Source organism: Pygocentrus nattereri, chromosome 11 (assembly GCF_015220715.1).
Source record: "Pygocentrus nattereri isolate fPygNat1 chromosome 11, fPygNat1.pri, whole genome shotgun sequence".
NCBI lineage: Eukaryota > Metazoa > Chordata > Actinopteri > Characiformes > Serrasalmidae > Pygocentrus > Pygocentrus nattereri.
This window is the reverse complement of record NC_051221.1, coordinates 37,475,432-37,492,990: the sequence shown is the minus strand read 5'-3', so window position 1 is coordinate 37,492,990 and position 17,559 is coordinate 37,475,432. Positions and strand designations below refer to the sequence as shown.

The following is a 17,559-nucleotide window of genomic DNA, read 5'->3' as shown; positions in this document are numbered from 1 at the left end:
GGACTTTACAAAGACTAATTTCTGAAACTACTACAATTCTAAATCCTACAACTTCTCACTATTACTTAAAGAGTAACAGAGTAAAGAGTCATTGTAAGTACTAATAACTAGTACTAACTTTAAGAGAATTCTATTACCTAAATCAAATTTCTGACTCCTACTAATGTTTCTACTATTAACTACTAAAATAGAATTCTAACTAGTAAAGACTACTAATATAATACAATTTTAAGCACTATTGAGAAACTACTACTAAAATAGATTTCTAACTGCTATTGCATAAAAGAGAATTATAATTACCTTTAAGGTAATAGAATTCTAACTCCTAATAAAAATGGAATGCTACTATGCTACTAAATAGAATTCAAACTACTGTTAAAAACAGAATTCTAAATACTATTAATAAAAAATAGAATTTTAACAACTACCCAAAATGAAATTCTAGCTACCATTATTAAAATAGAATTTTAGTTTCTACTAAAAAAACAAAATTTTAACATCTATTCATAAAATAGAATTACTACTAAAATAGAACTCTAGCTACCATCAATAGAATAGAATTCTAACTACTACTAAAATAGAATTTTAACATATATTCATAAAATAGAATTTTGACTACTACTCAAAATGAAATTCTAGCTACCATTAGTAGAATAGAATTCAAACTACTACAAAAAACAGAATTTCAACATCTATTCATAAAATAGAATTTTGACTACTACTCAAAATGAAATTCTAGCTACCATTAGTAGAATAGAATTCAAACTACTACAAAAAACAGAATTTCAACATCTATTCATAAAATAGAATTTTGACTACTACTCAAAGTGAAATTCTAGCTACCATTAGTAGAATAGAATTCTGATTACTACTAAAAAACAGAATTTTAACATCTATTCATAAAACTGAATTTTGACTATTACTGAAAATGAAATTCTAGCTACCATCAGTAGAATAGAATTCTAACTACTACAAAAAAACAGAATTTTAACATCTATTCATAAAACTGAATTTTGACTATTACTGAAAATGAAATCTTATTTTGTATGAAATAATGATGTACATATGGCCCCAGAAACAACTGAACAGCCAATTACTTTTGGTGCCTTAAAAATTACTGAAAATGAAATTCTAGCTACCATCTATTCATAAAACTGAATTTTGACTATTACTGAAAATGAAATTCTAGCTACCATCAGTAGAATAGAATTCTAACTACTACTAAAAAACAGAATATTAACATCTATTCATAAAACTGAATTTTGACTATTACTGAAAATGAAATTCTAGCTACCATCAGTAGAATAGAATTCTAACTACTACAAAAACAGGATTTTAACATCTATTCATAAAACTGAATATTGACTGTTGCTCAAAATGAAATTCTAGCTACCATCAGTAGAATAGAATTCTAACTACTACAAAAGCAGAATTTTAACATCTATTCATAAAATAGAATTTTGACTACTACTCAAAATGAAATTCTAGCTACCATCAGTAGAATAGAATTCTAACTACTACAAAAAACAGAATTTTAACATCTATTCATAAAACTGAATTTTGACTACTACTCAAAATGAAATTCTAGCTACCATCAGTGGAATAGAATTCTGATTACTACTAAAAAACAGAATTTTAACATCTATTCATAAAATAGAATTACTACTAAAATAGAACTCTAGCTACCATCAATAGAATAGAATTCTAATTACTACTAAAAATAGAATTTTAACATCTATTCATAAAATAGAATTTTGACTACTACTCAAAGTGAAATTCTAGCTACCATCAGTGGAATAGAATTCTGATTACTACTAAAAAACAGAATTTTAACATCTATTCATAAAACTGAATTTTGACTACTACTCAAAATGAAACTCTAGCTACCATCAATGGAATATAATTCTAACTACTACTAAGAATAAAACACTAGCCAATATTAATAAAATAGAATCCTAACTTCTCCTAAAAATAGAATCGTACTAGTATTTACAAAATAGAATTGTAACTACTATTAATAAAACAAAAGTCTAACTACTATTAATAATAATAATTAATAAAGTACATTTCGAACTGCCGGCTCCTTGTAAAGCAGAAGTGTGAGACAGAGTGCAACAGTCGTTTGGGAAGCAAACGCGTGACAAAGCCAGGAAAAATGCTCTGCCGTTCTCTCTCGCGAAGGGAAAAGAGGAAAAGGCGAGTGAGGCCGAGAGTGGCTCGGTCACTTGGGCAAGCGCTAACGGTAAAGCGCTGCAGGGAAACACAATGAGGAAGAGCCGCCTGGCTTTCAAGCCAAAGTGAACACGTGACACAGGGGGAGTATTAAAGCTCAGGTTAGTCTGCGGGCCGAACAGTTAGACAGGCAGAGAGTCTTGCAGGGCGATGGCAGCTCGGAGGTCATAAGCGTCTCTTTTTGTGCTCTCCTTCATCTTTTCTTCACTGCGCAGGGGTGATGCGGATACCTCTGAAGCACGATGTTCTGGTTTCAAGAAGGACTGTGCGGCTTACCAGCCTTTCTGGTAGTTTGGTCATCAAGCACCTTTATAGTCAACTACATAATTGCCCTGTACAAAGGACATGTGGACGTGGTCTTCCCGTACATAAGGTGAGCGACTCGACTCTTCATCAATCGGCTCCTCTGTTATTTCACCCTGCAAGCCAGGAAGTTTGGGCTTCCATGCACGTCAAGCTTGAATGAGCACTAAAGAGCGATGAAGTGATAGATTGGCGTAAAAGTGGATCGTTCTGATTGTAACCGCTGTGTAATTCAGCCCTGTGCTCTGCCTGTTTGTAATGTGGAGGAAGGGGAACAGTCTTTTTTTTTCTGTGAAAACTTCTTTAGTTTCGTTTTACCATGAAGAGTCGATGCCTTGAATGAAGCCTGCGCTTCAGAGGAGGGGTCCAATCACCAGGACGTAGAAATCAAATAAAAGATCTTAAATTCCTTTTTTTTCACTGCCAAGTGAAGCTGCAAATCTGTCTGAGGTAGTCTGGTAGATGCTTGAAAACCCACCCTTTAGTGCGAGGAGGACAGGCATCAAGTTAGACACGGGAAGAAGTTTCCAGAGCACTCAACTCTGCTGAAAAAAAAAACCAAACAAACACCATCGAAACTATCAAGTGCTTCTGCTGGTTCCTGATGGTTTTTGTAATGTGTTGACATTTCTCAATGGTGATATTACAGTGTAAAGGATCCAGCTGGGTCCAGACGCATCTAAAGGTGTCCAACAGGAAACCAGTGGCCTCTGATGATAACCCCATAAGCCCTGAAATGGCTTTTATTACACACTTCTATAAACTAAGAATAGCTCAGCTAGTTTGCACTGAAGTCCATATAGCTACTGGATAATAAGCCTTATTATGTAACAAGCCTGGGATTTCCCAATTCACACCAATAAGCAAAATATTGAGGTTTTAAATGGTTTTAATCGTCTTTTTTCTACAGAGAAAAGCAGAACGGCATTTTTAATACTTCAGTTCTGTGATGTGCATTAACAGCTGTGCTGTTAGACTGCGGTAGTAATGAATAATTACACTGTTGTAAGTGTTTGAAAGTGTTTCAGAGCGGCTGTGTTGTTTTTCAGTGACACTGGGGCGATCCCTCCAGAGAGCTGCATTTTTGGCCTGATGTCAACAATCACAGCCTTTGCAGGTGGGAGTGAGTTATGCTTTCATTCCGTGCGTAGTCCTTTACCCTCCTCAGTCCCAAGACTAAACACTTTAAAAACAAATAATGTTTTGTTATAAAACATTTACTGGGAAACGCGATATTCAGTGTACATGTACTGGACATTTGGACGTAGGTGCATGAAATGTGAGTTTTTGAAAAATGATTGAAATTAATATTAACTTATTATATAACTGTTGCCTGTACAAAGCCTAGCATCTTCAAAATAGTAACGTTACAGGAGAAGGAAAAAAACCTACTTCACTTTTACAGGTCATTTATTTTAGTCCGTTCATCATGAATATTATTTTCACATAATGGGAAAAACTGGAAAATTACATAAATGGAGATATTAGGTTTTCTTCCGACAACAGTGATGTATATTATTTTCACCTAGTTATATCACAAGGCAAAGTAAGCACTGAAAGGTTCCTGTGTTTACTGAAAGTTCTGCTGCATAGAAAGGTTTCTGAATTCCTGGAAGTGCCTGGACGTCTGCATGAATGTCCCTTAAAATATTGACTAATTTTATATCGTGATAATAAACAAAGTGCTTTTTAACACACATCATGTACACTGATATACAATACTATATTTAGAATGAAGAAATGGTTGAAACGGTCAAGGTCATTGACGGAAAAAAGTCAGAAAGCATTACATAATCCATTTTACATTTCACATAGATTCATATGGAATATTAAATACATTACATTCATCTAATGTGAGACCCCAGCGTTGTAGACAGAAATCATGCATTGCTGTTTCAGAAATAACATATCTGAAATACAGGGTTTTTATCTTTTTTGTTCGTTTTCTGTTGTCCTGACGGTAATAAATATATTCATTTTTCTAAATCTTGCAGATTTAATGTGCTTAATTCCAATGTCCAGTATACCAAACAGTAAAATCCATTAAAATCGCTAAACACAATATTATTCCCAAATAAACATGAGGTTCTACTTTTAACAAAACAAACAAACATCTTGAATGAATGCATTTCGTAATGCATGAGTCTGTTATACTAAGCAAAACATAGTTTAGCCCAAATGTTGAGATTACTGGATATTAAAATTGATTTCAAAATGAGTGCATGCAGAAATAAATATCTACGGTTTCCTTTTGACCTTTCACAAGAGGGTCTTCATGATGATGTACCTACAGAATGATGTTCCTACAAAAACACTTCTGAAATAAATATAGAATAATTCAGAAACAGCGTTTCATTTGTCCTTGGAGGTGGTGAGCGTCTTACCAGCAGCTGTATTTGTTTTTGTTTATGACAAGATACAAAAGAAAACATTCTTTTAAACGATCAGCCTGTACAGAGACTGGGTTCTTTAGAAACATATAAAGCTCTCTTAGTACTACAAAAATCAACCAGTCATTTCTGATCATATCTGTTGGTCAGTTCATCATGAAGTCTTGATGTGGCATCTGCTGTGTTTAAATGATGAGGAACAATAAACACTGAAAAAAACACAGAGATACAGCTTTTTTGGACATAGTATAGTATAAGCAGAAATGGTTGAGAATTATGGTCTGACCACTGTTAAGGAAACTGGGGTTTCAATCTATACTGAAATGATCTTTTCCATTTTGTGATCCATTTAAATGGATTAACTGACATCATCACACATTTTTTTACAGAACACAATTAAATTAGACCTTATTTACTTAAGTTACTATTACTTAAGTCTTTACATGGCCATAGTAGTGAAAAACTAGATCTGGCAACTTAAGGAAACTATTTTCAGTCACCTGATCCCACGATGGTGCTGGGAAATTACATGCAACCGTTCATCTGATTTATTCTCATTATGCGATTTCTGTATTCACAAGGTTAAGTGTAGGAGGGACTGTCTTAAGTAACTACGGAATTACTGCTTTGGTGGTCTAGCAGTCATACTTCTCTTTCTGTAGAAAATGAAACAAATTCTCCTCTGCCTGACCCAGCTGGAATTCAGACTGTCACAAAGCAAGCCTAGACACATAGTCCTAAGAGACTAAACCTCAAATGCTGGCTTAAGAATCGAAACTTAAACCACTGGGTGACTTTCTGTAATTCACACAGACTAGATTCTGACCCATGGCGATTTCAGTGTTTCACAGTAGTACTGGTACTGAGTACACTAATTGGCCACTTTATCTGAAAACACATCCCTTGAGGATCCACCTTGCTGCGCTGCAGTGAATACAATTAAACAAGAATAAGTATATATTTTTGTAATGATATGTTCAGAAGGTCAGTGTGTGCGTACTGAGTATATCCACAATAAACTCACAAAAGCATATTATCATGACAGCAAAATTTATGATCATAATAAAAAGATGTACTGCTGTGTTAACAGTGGCTCACCAATTCAGTAATCACATAATAATGATCAACAGCTCTCCAGTGGTCAGAAACAGATAAATGGGATAATAATAATTAATAATAATAATTGTACATCTTTTAACAGCTGTATAGTGACTTACAATGTAGGTGGAGCTCATAAGGTGTTCAATAAATGCAAATAAGTAGGTAGTTATTTAAGTGAACTGTGAATGTATGTAAGTGTGGTGCAGTATGGTCAAGGCAACAAACTAAGACCAGTATAAGCAGTATGCTAACTAAGGCCACATGTTACGGCGTTTGTACCTCGGTTAAGGTGTATTAGGCACAACATGAAGCAGGCAATGCATATAGTTCTACAATTAGACTGTGGTCCATCTGTTTCTCTGCACACTTTGTTCGTCCCCTTTCACACTGACGTTCAATGACACCCACAGGACCACCACAGAGCAGGTATTATCTGTGTGGTGGATCATTCGTAGCACTGCAGTGACACTGACATGGTGGTGCTGTGTTAGTGCGTTTTGCACTGGTATGAATCAGATGAGTGGAGCTGATAAGAAAAAATGCACACTCAAGAGCACAAAGTTGTGAACAATTCTGTGGTTTAAGAACACATGAATGCGACATCTCAAGATATTGGTGAATGAGGCCCATTGTTTTCAACTCTGACTTTAAACCAATTTGGTAGAATGATCCATGTAGTAGACAAGCCTTTTCATTTTTGGTAACATTATTGAAACCGTAACTATTGGCTAAGACTGATAGATCTAGTTTTTTTATTAAAAACCTACTAAGCTTTACACTGAGCTATTTTCAATTGAAGCACCTCATTTATGATTAAGTAGATTATCAATATCAAACTACTCAAATACGTGAATACTATTTCAGGATAGGTTGACTAAAGGACTGACTCAGATTCATTCTCTTTACCCTTCTTACATCCAATCCAGCATGTTCTGCTGATGTTGGCCCGATACCTCTGTCTCTAGTATATGGAGTATTTTACCATGGCTCTGAAAGTGACTGAGACAGCAATCAGATTTTAGAAGTAAAACTATCCAATTTAACATTTTAACATATTATTTCCTACTTTATTTTTTCTAGGGTTTGCCACCATGTTTGCCAGATATAAATTTTTGGAGAGACAGAATGAGATAACAGGTGGAGTGAGTCCTGCTCTGAACAAAGCTGCTCTCTTCTTTGCCGTCACTTCTTGTTTGGGCATGTGTGTTGTAGCTACATTCCAGGTATGTCCACTAAAACTAACATCTCAGTTGCTGAGTGTGCCAAAAGCAAGTAAACAATCATCTTAAAGCTATCCTCCGGGTGGTTTGGAGACTTCTCTGGTGCAAATGTGTAATTGTAACAGCAGTTGGGTTTCAGACCCCTTCCCTGAGTGGATGAATTTGATGATAGTGAGTGCATTGAAAGAGTACTGAAAAAGTCCAAACTTGGTGAAGAACATGGATCTGAGGATGTGAGAGAACTGTTTACTATTGCCATTATACCTTCATCAGTGTAATATTGATCTTACATTTGAGATCTAAACGCTTGAGGTTAATATGTAAAGACCTAAAAACTGCCACAAAACCCGACCTGATGCCTTTTTACTTTTAAATTGTTATTTCAGGCTTTACAGGACTTCCAGCAGCACAAACACACTGCATCTTAGCATGTTTTTTTTTTTTACCAGACTTAGTAATGCTACTTCTGTCAGATTTATGAATAAAATACAAATATTGCATCTGTAACTATAAAGAGTCTTTTAAATGATGCATTAGCAATTTCTGATGATTGTTAACCTACCAAGCTTTTGAAACTCTTGGGCCGCACTGTGTTACCTGGCCTAGTGATAGTACTACCCATATGAAATCAAGTATCTACTCAGAAATACACAATAAATGTGCATGTTTTTTCTAACGTGCTGTTTTAGGAAACTACGGAGGGGACAGTCCATGACATTGGTGCCTTTATTTTCTTCCTTTCTGGCGTGGTTTACATCATTCTTCAGACCATAATCTCACATAAGGCTCATCCTTATGGTGCTTCAAAGCGTGTGTGTTATATCCGCACCATCTTTGCCATTGTGGCCTTCGTAGCAGCATTTCCAAGTATCCTTTAAATTTTGACTCCATCAGGATTTAAAAATAAACAACTGTCTTAGTGGACTTTAATGATTGAAACAGTAGTATTAGCAGGAGTATATGTTTTACCTTCTGTAAATGTCTGCATTTTATTTTAGGATGTGCTTGTGCAGTTTCCTTAACTTTCTTCAAGCTATCATTTTTGCTTTTTTGGTGAAAGTAACCAAGTTGCACTGGAACCCAGAAGACGAGGTGCAGTATACTCACTTACCTGTCTGTGGACGGAAGTATAGCGATAAAGTATCTCTAGTGTAGTCAGTTTTGTCTTATTAATATGAAAGTCTGATGCAGAAAACATTCAAGCTCATGGGATTTAACTTAGAGAACTAACACAGTGGTCTATAACCCTGGTCCTGAAGAGGTACCTTCCTGCAGAACTTAATTTCAACCACAGTTTTCCACACCTGCTCCAGCTAATCAGCCTCTTCCCAAGTCCCTGATTGTCTGATCAGGTGTATTAGAGGTTAGTAAGGGGCAGGGCAGCATATTGGATACAGGTTGGAATTAAACTCTGCAGGAAAGCAACTCTTCAGCACCACCTCAGCCATGGAAACCCATTTCATGAAGTTCCTGACGCACAGTTCTTGTTCTAATGTTGCTTCCAGAGGCCGTTTGAAACTATGTAGTTACAGAGAATAGGCATTTTTTATGTGGTAGATGCTTCAGCACTAAGCGGCCCACTCTGTGAGCTTGCGTGGTCCACCGCTTCATGGCTAAGCTGTTGTTGCTCCTAGACGATTCCATTTCACAGTAGTAGCACGAACAGTTGACCAGATGGGCAGATGCAGAAATTTCACAGACTGACTTGTGGCAAAGGAGGCATCCTAAGACAGCGCCACATTTAATGTCACTGAGCTCTTCAGTACGACGCATTCTACTGTCTGCGTTTGTCAGTGGAGATTGCAACGTTATGTGCTTGATTTTATAATCCTGTGTCTGAAACCCCTGAAAACACTTATTAGGAGGGTTGTCCACATGCTTTTAGACATATAGTGTAGGATTCCTGTTCTCTATTTCCATAATTACATTGATTAAGAACGAAATGAACATAATATGATCTTTAATGTTTGTCTCTCTTTGGTCTAGAACTACAAATTCCATTTGGCAAGTGCTGTGAGCGAGTGGATAGTCTCCTTCACTTTTGTCTTCTTCTTTTTCACATATATACAGGAGTTCAAGGTCAGTTGGTTCACATCAACCCGTACACTTTGATACACAGCTGAGAGCAATAGCTACAACAGTAACAGAAAGAATGGGAATGATTTGAATCCTAGTTATTATTTTCTTTAACCTTAGAACATGTGACCAGGCTGTGATGGTAGCATGTGACTGACTCTTCTTCTTTTTGTTTTGTCCTATAGCAGTTCACCCTGAAAGTGAAAGCTGAATTACTGGAGTTTACATGACTGTACCGTTACACTGCGACTGCGACACTTTGTGCGATTATTCAAGTGTTTTTTAATTTTTTTTTAACGAATTTATATTTTTTACAGACTGTAACCATTTTAAATGTGTGCAATCAATGTGTGTTCAAATGTCAAATGTGTGTTTTGTAATCAGTCTCCGTTGTATATATATATTTTTTTTTTACTTTTGTATATGTAACTAATCACAAAGGCATAATTACAGAATTTACTGTATTCCAAACAAGGACCTACGTTATTGGTAACAGTATTGCACTTTAGTCCATGTAATTTTAATGTTGCCCAACTAATAATGTGATCCAGCAATAAAATAGTCATATGATTACCCAGTGTGACTCATGGATTGTGAAATGAAAGCACATGATGTTGTCATTACCGCTTACAGTCTAGTGGTTACATTGTGCTTGACCATTTACCAATACTCTGGGAGTTTACAAACCCCATTTAAGGAAAAGCTGGGACATCTTGTAAAATGCAGTAAACACAAGAATATGTTATTTGTTTATTGTCTTGAACCTTTATTTAACTAACAAAAGTACAAATTGATGACATTCAATGCTTTCACTGACCAACTTGATTGTATTTTGTCAATGCAAATTTTGAAATTAATGCCTGCAACTCACTCAGAAAAGGTGGAAGGTGGGATAGAGGCAAAATAAGAACAATAATTTCTAGAACATTCAAGTTTTAAAGATTTTACAAGAAGTAACTGAATTGTAAGAGACAAGGGCGTCAAGATTGTGTATAAAAGGAGCATCCACCGAAGGCTCAGGCTTTGCAAGCTCACTACTTAGTGCCAAATGGAATTGTCACAGTTTAAAAAGAACATTTCTTAACACAACAGTGCAAAGAATTTAGGTCTTTCACCGTCTACCATGCATAATATTGTGAAAAAATTCAGGAATCCAGAGAAATCTCAGTTCATGTAGGGCAATGTCAGCAGCACTTCAAAAACCATTGTCAACACAGTTCACCGCTGGATAAAGAAATGCAACTCTATTATGCAAGGAGAAAGCCATACCTCAATTCTCTGTAGAAACACCGCCGAGTTTTCTGGGTCCGAGCTCATCTTGTATGGTTTGAAAGACAATGGAAATGTGTCAGCTTGTTTTTCGGAAAACTGGGTCTTAAGTTCCCCGTGCCAAGGATGAAATGGACCGTTCAGACCTTTATCAGCAAAAAGTGCAAAAGTCAACATGTGGCATGGCATGGGTGACTTGCCTATGGGTGAAAGTACCACTGACGCAGAGACGTGTACTGGGATTTTAAAGAGATATTTGCTGCGAAGACGACGTCTTTGCCCAGAAAGTCCATAGTTTTTTCAGCAACACAATGTCAGGCCTCATTCTGCATGTATTACAACAGCATGGCTTTGTAGACACAGAGTGTGTGGTGCGTCCGACTGGCATTCCTCTGTCCTAACCTTTTTTTGAGCGTATTGCATCAAATTCTGATTTAAATTTCCAAACTACAAGTAAGTTGGTCAGTGAAAAAAATGGAAATCTTTTCTTTGTACTTTTGTCAGTTAAATGAAAGTTCAAGAGAATGATCAAATGACAGATTCTTGTTTTTATTGCATTTTACAAAATGCCCCAACTTTTTTGGAATTTGGGGTTTGTAGACTTACTAGTGCTGTACAAGTAAACCAACTGTGTAGAAGTCAATGTACTTAATTTCCAGTCAAAATGGCCTTTAAATACAAATTAATCCACTTTTATCATCTGGAATAACACAAAGAACACATATTTAATGGAAAATTACACAGAAGCCTCAACAAGTAAATACAATATCAACATTTTCAGTATTTAGTGTGGCCACTAAAGAGCTGGGTGATGTGTCAAAAACTCTAATATCATGATATTTCAAGATGTTTTCACAATGCATGATATGTCACAACATGTATTTGTATATTTTAACATACTGTGCCCTAATAAGACAGTTGGAAAGTATTTTTAAGGACAGATGATGGCTGTGATATGCCTAGAAAAGCAAATTGTGACATTATCACAATAATGTTAAATACTGCCATACTGCCCAGCCCTGGTGTGCACTCCTTGTCTTTACTACAGCTTTCATTCTTTTGGGAAGAGTTACTTTTAGATTGTTTTTTTTTTTTAAAGGAAATCTGAAGGAATATTTTCCACAACTCCAAAGTTCAGTCTTAGAAGTTGGTAATCTCAATTAAAATTTATCCCAACAGTCCATAAAACTCTACTCCACATGGTTCCAGGGCAAATTTTTAACAAGACTTTTTAACAGCTACACATCCTTTCAGACATAGTGTTGTGTGGACTTCAGAGTAATGACGGACAGAAACACCATGGAGCAAAAGTGGAGCTTTATCCATGGTGACAGGTTTGGTGGTCGTCCAGCTCTTGCAGAGTTGTTAGAATTCCCACTTTTTCTACATCTTTAAATCATATAGAACATAATGCCAGTGATTCCTTTGGGAACCTTTTATTAGGAGGACAGAGCTAAAACCGGTTGGTTGTAAGATCAAAGGATGAGAGAGTTAAAGTTGCATTAGATTAACCCTAGAAAAAAAAAGTGGACAAATGAAATACTGATAGATCTGATATACTCAGTGTTTATTCAGCTTTTCTTTTTCATTTTCTGTTAAATATATGTTTTGTGCTTTTGTTCTTACGCTGAAAAAACAACTACTTAATGGCCGTTTTGACAGGAAGGTTGGACTCTGATGTTGCCTAGCACTGTATCTGAAAACCACCAAAAGCAGCTCATCAACATCAACGAAAAGTGTTTATACCGACTTCGTATTTAACACGAACACATCGGACTTAAACTTCTGAATACTACCATACATTTCTGCTGGTCACCCTGATCCTTCAGCTAAACCCCAAATCATTAATCTACATTTTCGTTTACATGAGATGAAGTATACAACTGTAAGTAAAATGCATACATTAATTAGAAAAGCATTTGAACCATTAGGCAATTAATCCAGTTGTCATTCCAAAGGGTGCTACCTACTCAAATGCTGACCATTTTGTAACTCCTCCTTCTGCAGATCTGCCTCAGCCACATCTAAGGCACATACGAGCCACTCATAGGCTATTAGTGGCACATACTTAGTCCAACTGACATTTCCTTGTCCATCCACAGCATAGCATGTACTGCACTGTGTAGAGCTGAACAGGGTTAATCACAGTGTAAAGTTCATGACTTGCTGCAGCACCAGAACCGATCAGTCGCTGAAAGATGATTCGCTGCCTGAACTGTCATCATCTTGGTCTTCCATCACCTTCTTGCCACCGTCTGGAACTGCGGCATCTGGCGAACTGAGTAAGAAATAAAACATCGGAGTCAATAAGAGTCACAAATCTGCATATGTATAGAGGCGCACATGCATTAGAGCAACAAGCAACAGTTGGTGCTGAAACTACTCACTCTAAAAGACTGGGGTCCAAACCCTCAAGGATCATCTTGTTTTTTATCGCCATGACTGGAACACCCTACAAGATGAAGTGGAAATAACAGCAGTTGTCAGTTTAATCTGTTAGACAACGATTCACCTCATTACTAGGACTACACAACTGTAACACTTGAGCCTGGCATTTCTGAACCATGGTAAAAATCACCTTGATGCATGGGCTCTAATGGCTTATTGGTTTATTCAATGAGCAGCATAAATGTTTTTCAGAACATCACAATTCATGCAGAATCACTTTAAAATGAATACAGAATTGAGTTAATGTGTGAGGCCGGGTGTGTGTGTATATCAGGGATGTACAATGGCTTCAAAGGGGGCTCAGCCAATCAGATTAGGTGGTTCCCCTTCTTTTTCTGGGATCTGAGTTTAATGAAGAGCAACTTCAAGCACACATTATGTTCTCCTGACTCTTAAGCACCATCACAGTATAATAGCTTTTAGCTGTGGAAGTATGTGAGAGAGCAGGGTTCAAACCCAATGCAGAGAAGTACTTGTTGCATCTAATCTGATCACTCTGGCGCTGCCTGCAGAAACTCACATCCCAATAATGATAAAAGGCAATTTATCCCAGGGCCCTAAATTCAAGGTGGAGAAAGAACAGTACCGTACCACTTGCACCATTTTGAGATATCTGGCATATCGTGGATCTTTGGCTACAGTCATCACATTTTCTGCCACTGCCTCTCCTTTGTGCTCCTGAGGGTTCTCCTGCCCTTGTCTAGGATCCTGCAAATAGGAAAACTGACAGTCAACATATGAGTACCAACAATAAAGTCTTAATTCATTGGACTCTTTAACAAAAGTGAATGAATTCATTTGTGCTCCATTTACAGTAAATTGCTTGCTGGAATGGAAGAAACAAAGCACTTTTGAGAATAAACTACTTTTGCTCTATGGTATCAGTGTTAAGGAATTAAGTTCCCTTAATTTCTGAATTCATGATTGCCTAGTGGCTAAATGTAATCTGAGTTAACTGTAGAAAAGCTATGTATGTCAGTTTAGTCAACACTTTAACAAAGTTGAGAAAAGCTGACAAAGTTGAACCAGGCCTTACAAGTTATAATCTCTTAAGATTTAGCTATTTTATTAACACCTGATGACTCCGATGACTCCACACAGCGCTAACATCTTAAACATCTGTCCAAGACAACACAGCTATGTTCAGACTGCAGGCAAAACGGATTTGTTTCTCAAATCAGATCTTTCGAGATGACTGCAGTGCTATTTGCAAGTATTTAAATCAGACAGACTTTTGTGTACGGACCTGAACAACCTCTGTAGTAACGACGTAGGTGCCAGTAATTCAAGATGTGGAATTCAAACACAGATGCAGGAGAGATGGAGGTGCAATCTCTTGCAATCCAAACTCTTTAAAATTCTCTGGCATGTACATGAATATTTGGCAATAATATTCAGCCACTCTGGACTTCACATCGTTGTCGTTTGTCACATTGGAAATGATGAAAAAGACACTCTGAATTCCAATTTGAGCAACCAGAGGGTCCAGACTGAAGTAAAAATCTGACTGTAATCAGATTTCAAACCACATCCACAAGGTGGCTTGGAAAACGACCATAAAACACACATCTGGATACAATGACAATAATCAGATTTAGGCTGTCAGTCTGAACACAAGCCAAGACTCTAATAAATAAGCTAGTCAAGCCTTACATTTTTGGAAATACGCACAATCATATGTTTCCATCTTTAATTACTAGATTAATTTGTGATATTTTGATTTTAAAAAATACAATCGGGATAGGTATACAGTCTCAGATGATAAGAAAACATGAGTTTCATATATATTCCAAAGTTTAGATTTGACTGTTTGTTTATCAAAACTTCATCAGTTAGTGGAAACATTATGAGGACCCCTGATATAATACTTTCTTGGGACCATATTTGTCAAATGGACGGAGTCCTGAGCCAGGAAACTGTCAATGCTTGTGAAACACTGACCCCTCTCTTTCAAAAAGATTAATATTCCCATTTCCTTAAATATAGGGTTTTAGTGGGACTTTGCTTGAAGGTCTACCTCAGAAGAGGGAGAAGGACCAGTTGGAGCTGCAGTACCACTGGATCCCACTGCTGGCCCATTAGTCTGAGCAGAAGGCCTCTGACTCACTCCATCCACCGTCACATCCTCCAGGCCTGGGATTGAGGACAGCTTCAAAGTGATAAACAAACAAATAAAACTCCAAGTGGTAATCAAAGGCAGACAGTTTACAAACCAGGAATTCACGCTGTTTGTTCAGAGCTGCTATCCTGAGTGTATGTAGGTTAGCAAACCTTGCTAACTGTCCCTATACCTTAATCCACAAGAGGAACTGTATGCGTTTGTTGCCACTGTGCCAGATACCATGAAAGTATTTCACAAAGCAGGATTTCTGAGTTGAGGATTGTCCAATAGGAACGTCTCTCAGCTCTTTTCCTTCTGCATAGGGTTGACTTTAGGCTCTGAACTGTGAAACGCTGCTTTGAACGTCAAAGTCACCTCCCGAAGACTACGCAAAGATTTTAACAATGTAAATGCCGATTTACCTTTGCTTCCAATATGCTGAGAGTCGTCTCAATCTGCTGGATCCGTAATGATACAGTAGCAAGTTTCTACAATAGAAGATAAAGCAGGTATTATGATGACCTTGCTTTCTATTAGTCTCTCATATTTCTATGACCCTAGTTTCAATTTTAAAGAGCAGTGTACTTGTTCTTCACTCCTGGTCTAGATGTGCCACAGTACTACTACACCCACCTGCTTCAAACTCCCTGGCAGACGTTTTTCACCAGGGAGTTAAAGGAGAATTCCACCATTTCTTTTTCAAAATTTCAGAATATTTCAATCTTTGAAATGTAAACAGTCATTCAGAGTGGTTTGGTGTGAAATGGTAGATACAGATTCCTTTACAGTGATGGTGATAGGAAACAGGGCTTGCAATGTCTTCAACACAAATATAGCCTTTTTATTTAACATTCAAAACCACCAGTGAACCTACATATGTCTTCTGAGTTTTTATATGTATTTTTGATGATGGAAAATTGGTTTTTATTTGGGGACTATATTGCCTTACACCACCCTTCACACATTCCTCTGTTATGAATGTATTAGAATACATTGTAAGCCAGTGAGCCATTGAGAGGGAGCCTTCAGAAGCTTTAAACTCTTCAGACGCCTGGTTCCTGGCGTGGTGTGGAGAACTGTCGCCTCACAGCGAGGAGGGCCTGGGTTCGATTCCCCGGCCGGGTGACCAGGGGACTCCCCGTGTCTGCGTGGGTTTCCTTCCACAGTCCAAAGACATGCAGTAAGGCCAATTGGACATGCCCCCTGTGTTGCCCTAAATTGCCCGTGTGTGTCTATAGCTCCAGCACCCTTAGAAAATGGATGGATGGATGGATGGACGTCTGGTTCCTATCACCACCGCTGTGAACATTTCTGACTCAGTAAGTTTCTCTAGAACAAAACCTTTCAACACGAAACCGCTCTGACTGTCCACAACTGAACCGTTTACGTATGTAAAAGATAAAAGTCGGTGGAGCTCCCCTTCAAGAATGATGCACATCATACGGGTTATGTCTGTGACAGTACTCTTAACTCCAAATGCTTTCCTAAAATAACAATCAATACACAAATATGCTAATTAAACCAACAATTACGGTTCAGCTTTATGAAGAATGTAAAGCCCACCGCTGTAAAACCTCGTAAACCAGCAGTAACGTCAACGTGAACCCACCTCCTCACAAACAGTGGAAAAGCGGTTGAGGAACCGAACCGTGTGGACAATGAACTGGTTTAGGAAAGCGACGACTCTTCTTTGCTGGATGGCAGGAACCTAACAGAGAACATGCACATTACAGCTCTGAGCCAGAAGCGATTCTCTTCTCGTCTTCTGTACACGAGCTACATCTACAGTAAACAAGCTCTCAGCACCGACAGCAGCGGCAGCCGGTCTGAACCGAAACTAACAACTCACCTTGGTCAGATCCACCCCCGAGCCCACAATCGGCAACCCGTCCTCATCCATGTTAATCACAGCTCAGACCAGAACCTTTACAGACCCGTTCGGTTTAAACCTGCTCAGCGTCCAGCATCAACACCTCTTCACGTGACTTCAGCGTGACCTGTGGCACTTCCGTCTGCGGAAAGCCGATCGCCGCAGTAAAAGTCCTCCACTGACCCGCTGGGATTGACTTCTCCGGGCAGTCACACCGAATTTTTACAATTCCTGCTGCGCTGCACTACGCAGCCCCGCGGGTGACGTCCTGTATAAATAAAAATAAGGCGTGGGAACGAGATCATGAAGTCGTGGCCACGCCTTAGTAAAGCGTCAGCACGAGATCCTAACGCGCGCGGCCACAACTCGGGAAGCCGTGATCTCGTTCCCACGCCTTACTAAGTCGTGGCCACACATTAGGATCTCGTTCCCACGCGTTAATAAGGTGTTTTTTTTTTTTGTTTTTTTTTTTACATTTTATTTTTATTTATACAGGATGTCACCAGCAGGGCTCCATACTGTATAATTGGCAGATAGTATTTAATTTTT

General features: G+C 37.8%; 2 protein-coding genes across 3 annotated transcripts; one reads left to right on the top strand and one right to left on the bottom strand.

The window, feature by feature from the left end:
• The first annotated feature begins 2,212 nt into the window (after positions 1-2,212).
• On the top strand, positions 2,213-9,899 carry dram1 (DNA-damage regulated autophagy modulator 1). Of its 2 annotated transcripts, XM_017716357.2 has the most exons (8): positions 2,213-2,333; positions 2,448-2,605; positions 3,585-3,652; positions 7,107-7,249; positions 7,936-8,113; positions 8,280-8,338; positions 9,233-9,325; positions 9,508-9,899. In XM_017716357.2, the coding sequence occupies exons 2-8, from the start codon at positions 2,475-2,477 to the stop codon at positions 9,550-9,552; spliced, it is 717 nt and encodes a 238-aa protein (XP_017571846.1). In that variant the 5' UTR covers positions 2,213-2,333; positions 2,448-2,474; the 3' UTR covers positions 9,553-9,899. The 2 variants fall into 2 exon arrangements, with proteins under 2 accessions (XP_017571846.1, XP_017571845.1); XM_017716356.1 differs by lacking the exon at positions 2,213-2,333 and having other exon boundaries at positions 2,347-2,605.
• Positions 9,900-11,119: 1,220 nt separating this feature from the next.
• washc3 (WASH complex subunit 3) lies at positions 11,120-17,223 on the bottom strand. Its single transcript, XM_017716358.2, has 7 exons — positions 16,990-17,223; positions 16,750-16,848; positions 15,563-15,628; positions 15,057-15,188; positions 13,631-13,747; positions 12,979-13,043; positions 11,120-12,869 (listed from the first exon to the last, which is right to left on the bottom strand). Exons 1-7 carry the CDS (start codon positions 17,038-17,040, stop codon positions 12,776-12,778), a joined length of 624 nt encoding a protein of 207 aa, XP_017571847.1. The 5' UTR covers positions 17,041-17,223; the 3' UTR covers positions 11,120-12,775.
• Between the last annotated feature and the right edge of the window lie 336 nt (positions 17,224-17,559).

Bases quoted from the DNA above. Each gene is read 5' to 3' on its own strand.
- dram1 (XM_017716357.2), top strand. From the start codon at position 2,475: ATGTTCTGGTTTCAAGAAGGACTGTGCGGCTTACCAGCCTTTCTGGTA. The intron at 2,606-3,584 runs GTGAGCGACTCG...GTTGTTTTTCAG, and splicing joins GTGGTCTTCCCGTACATAAG to TGACACTGGGGCGATCCCTC. The intron at 9,326-9,507 runs GTCAGTTGGTTC...TTTGTCCTATAG, and splicing joins CATATATACAGGAGTTCAAG to CAGTTCACCCTGAAAGTGAA.
- washc3 (XM_017716358.2), bottom strand. From the start codon at position 17,040: ATGGATGAGGACGGGTTGCCGATTGTGGGCTCGGGGGTGGATCTGACC. The intron at 15,629-16,749 runs GTGGGTTCACGT...CTTCTATTGTAG, and splicing joins TTTCCACTGTTTGTGAGGAG to AAACTTGCTACTGTATCATT. The intron at 12,870-12,978 runs GTGAGTAGTTTC...TTTCTTACTCAG, and splicing joins TTGGACCCCAGTCTTTTAGA to TTCGCCAGATGCCGCAGTTC.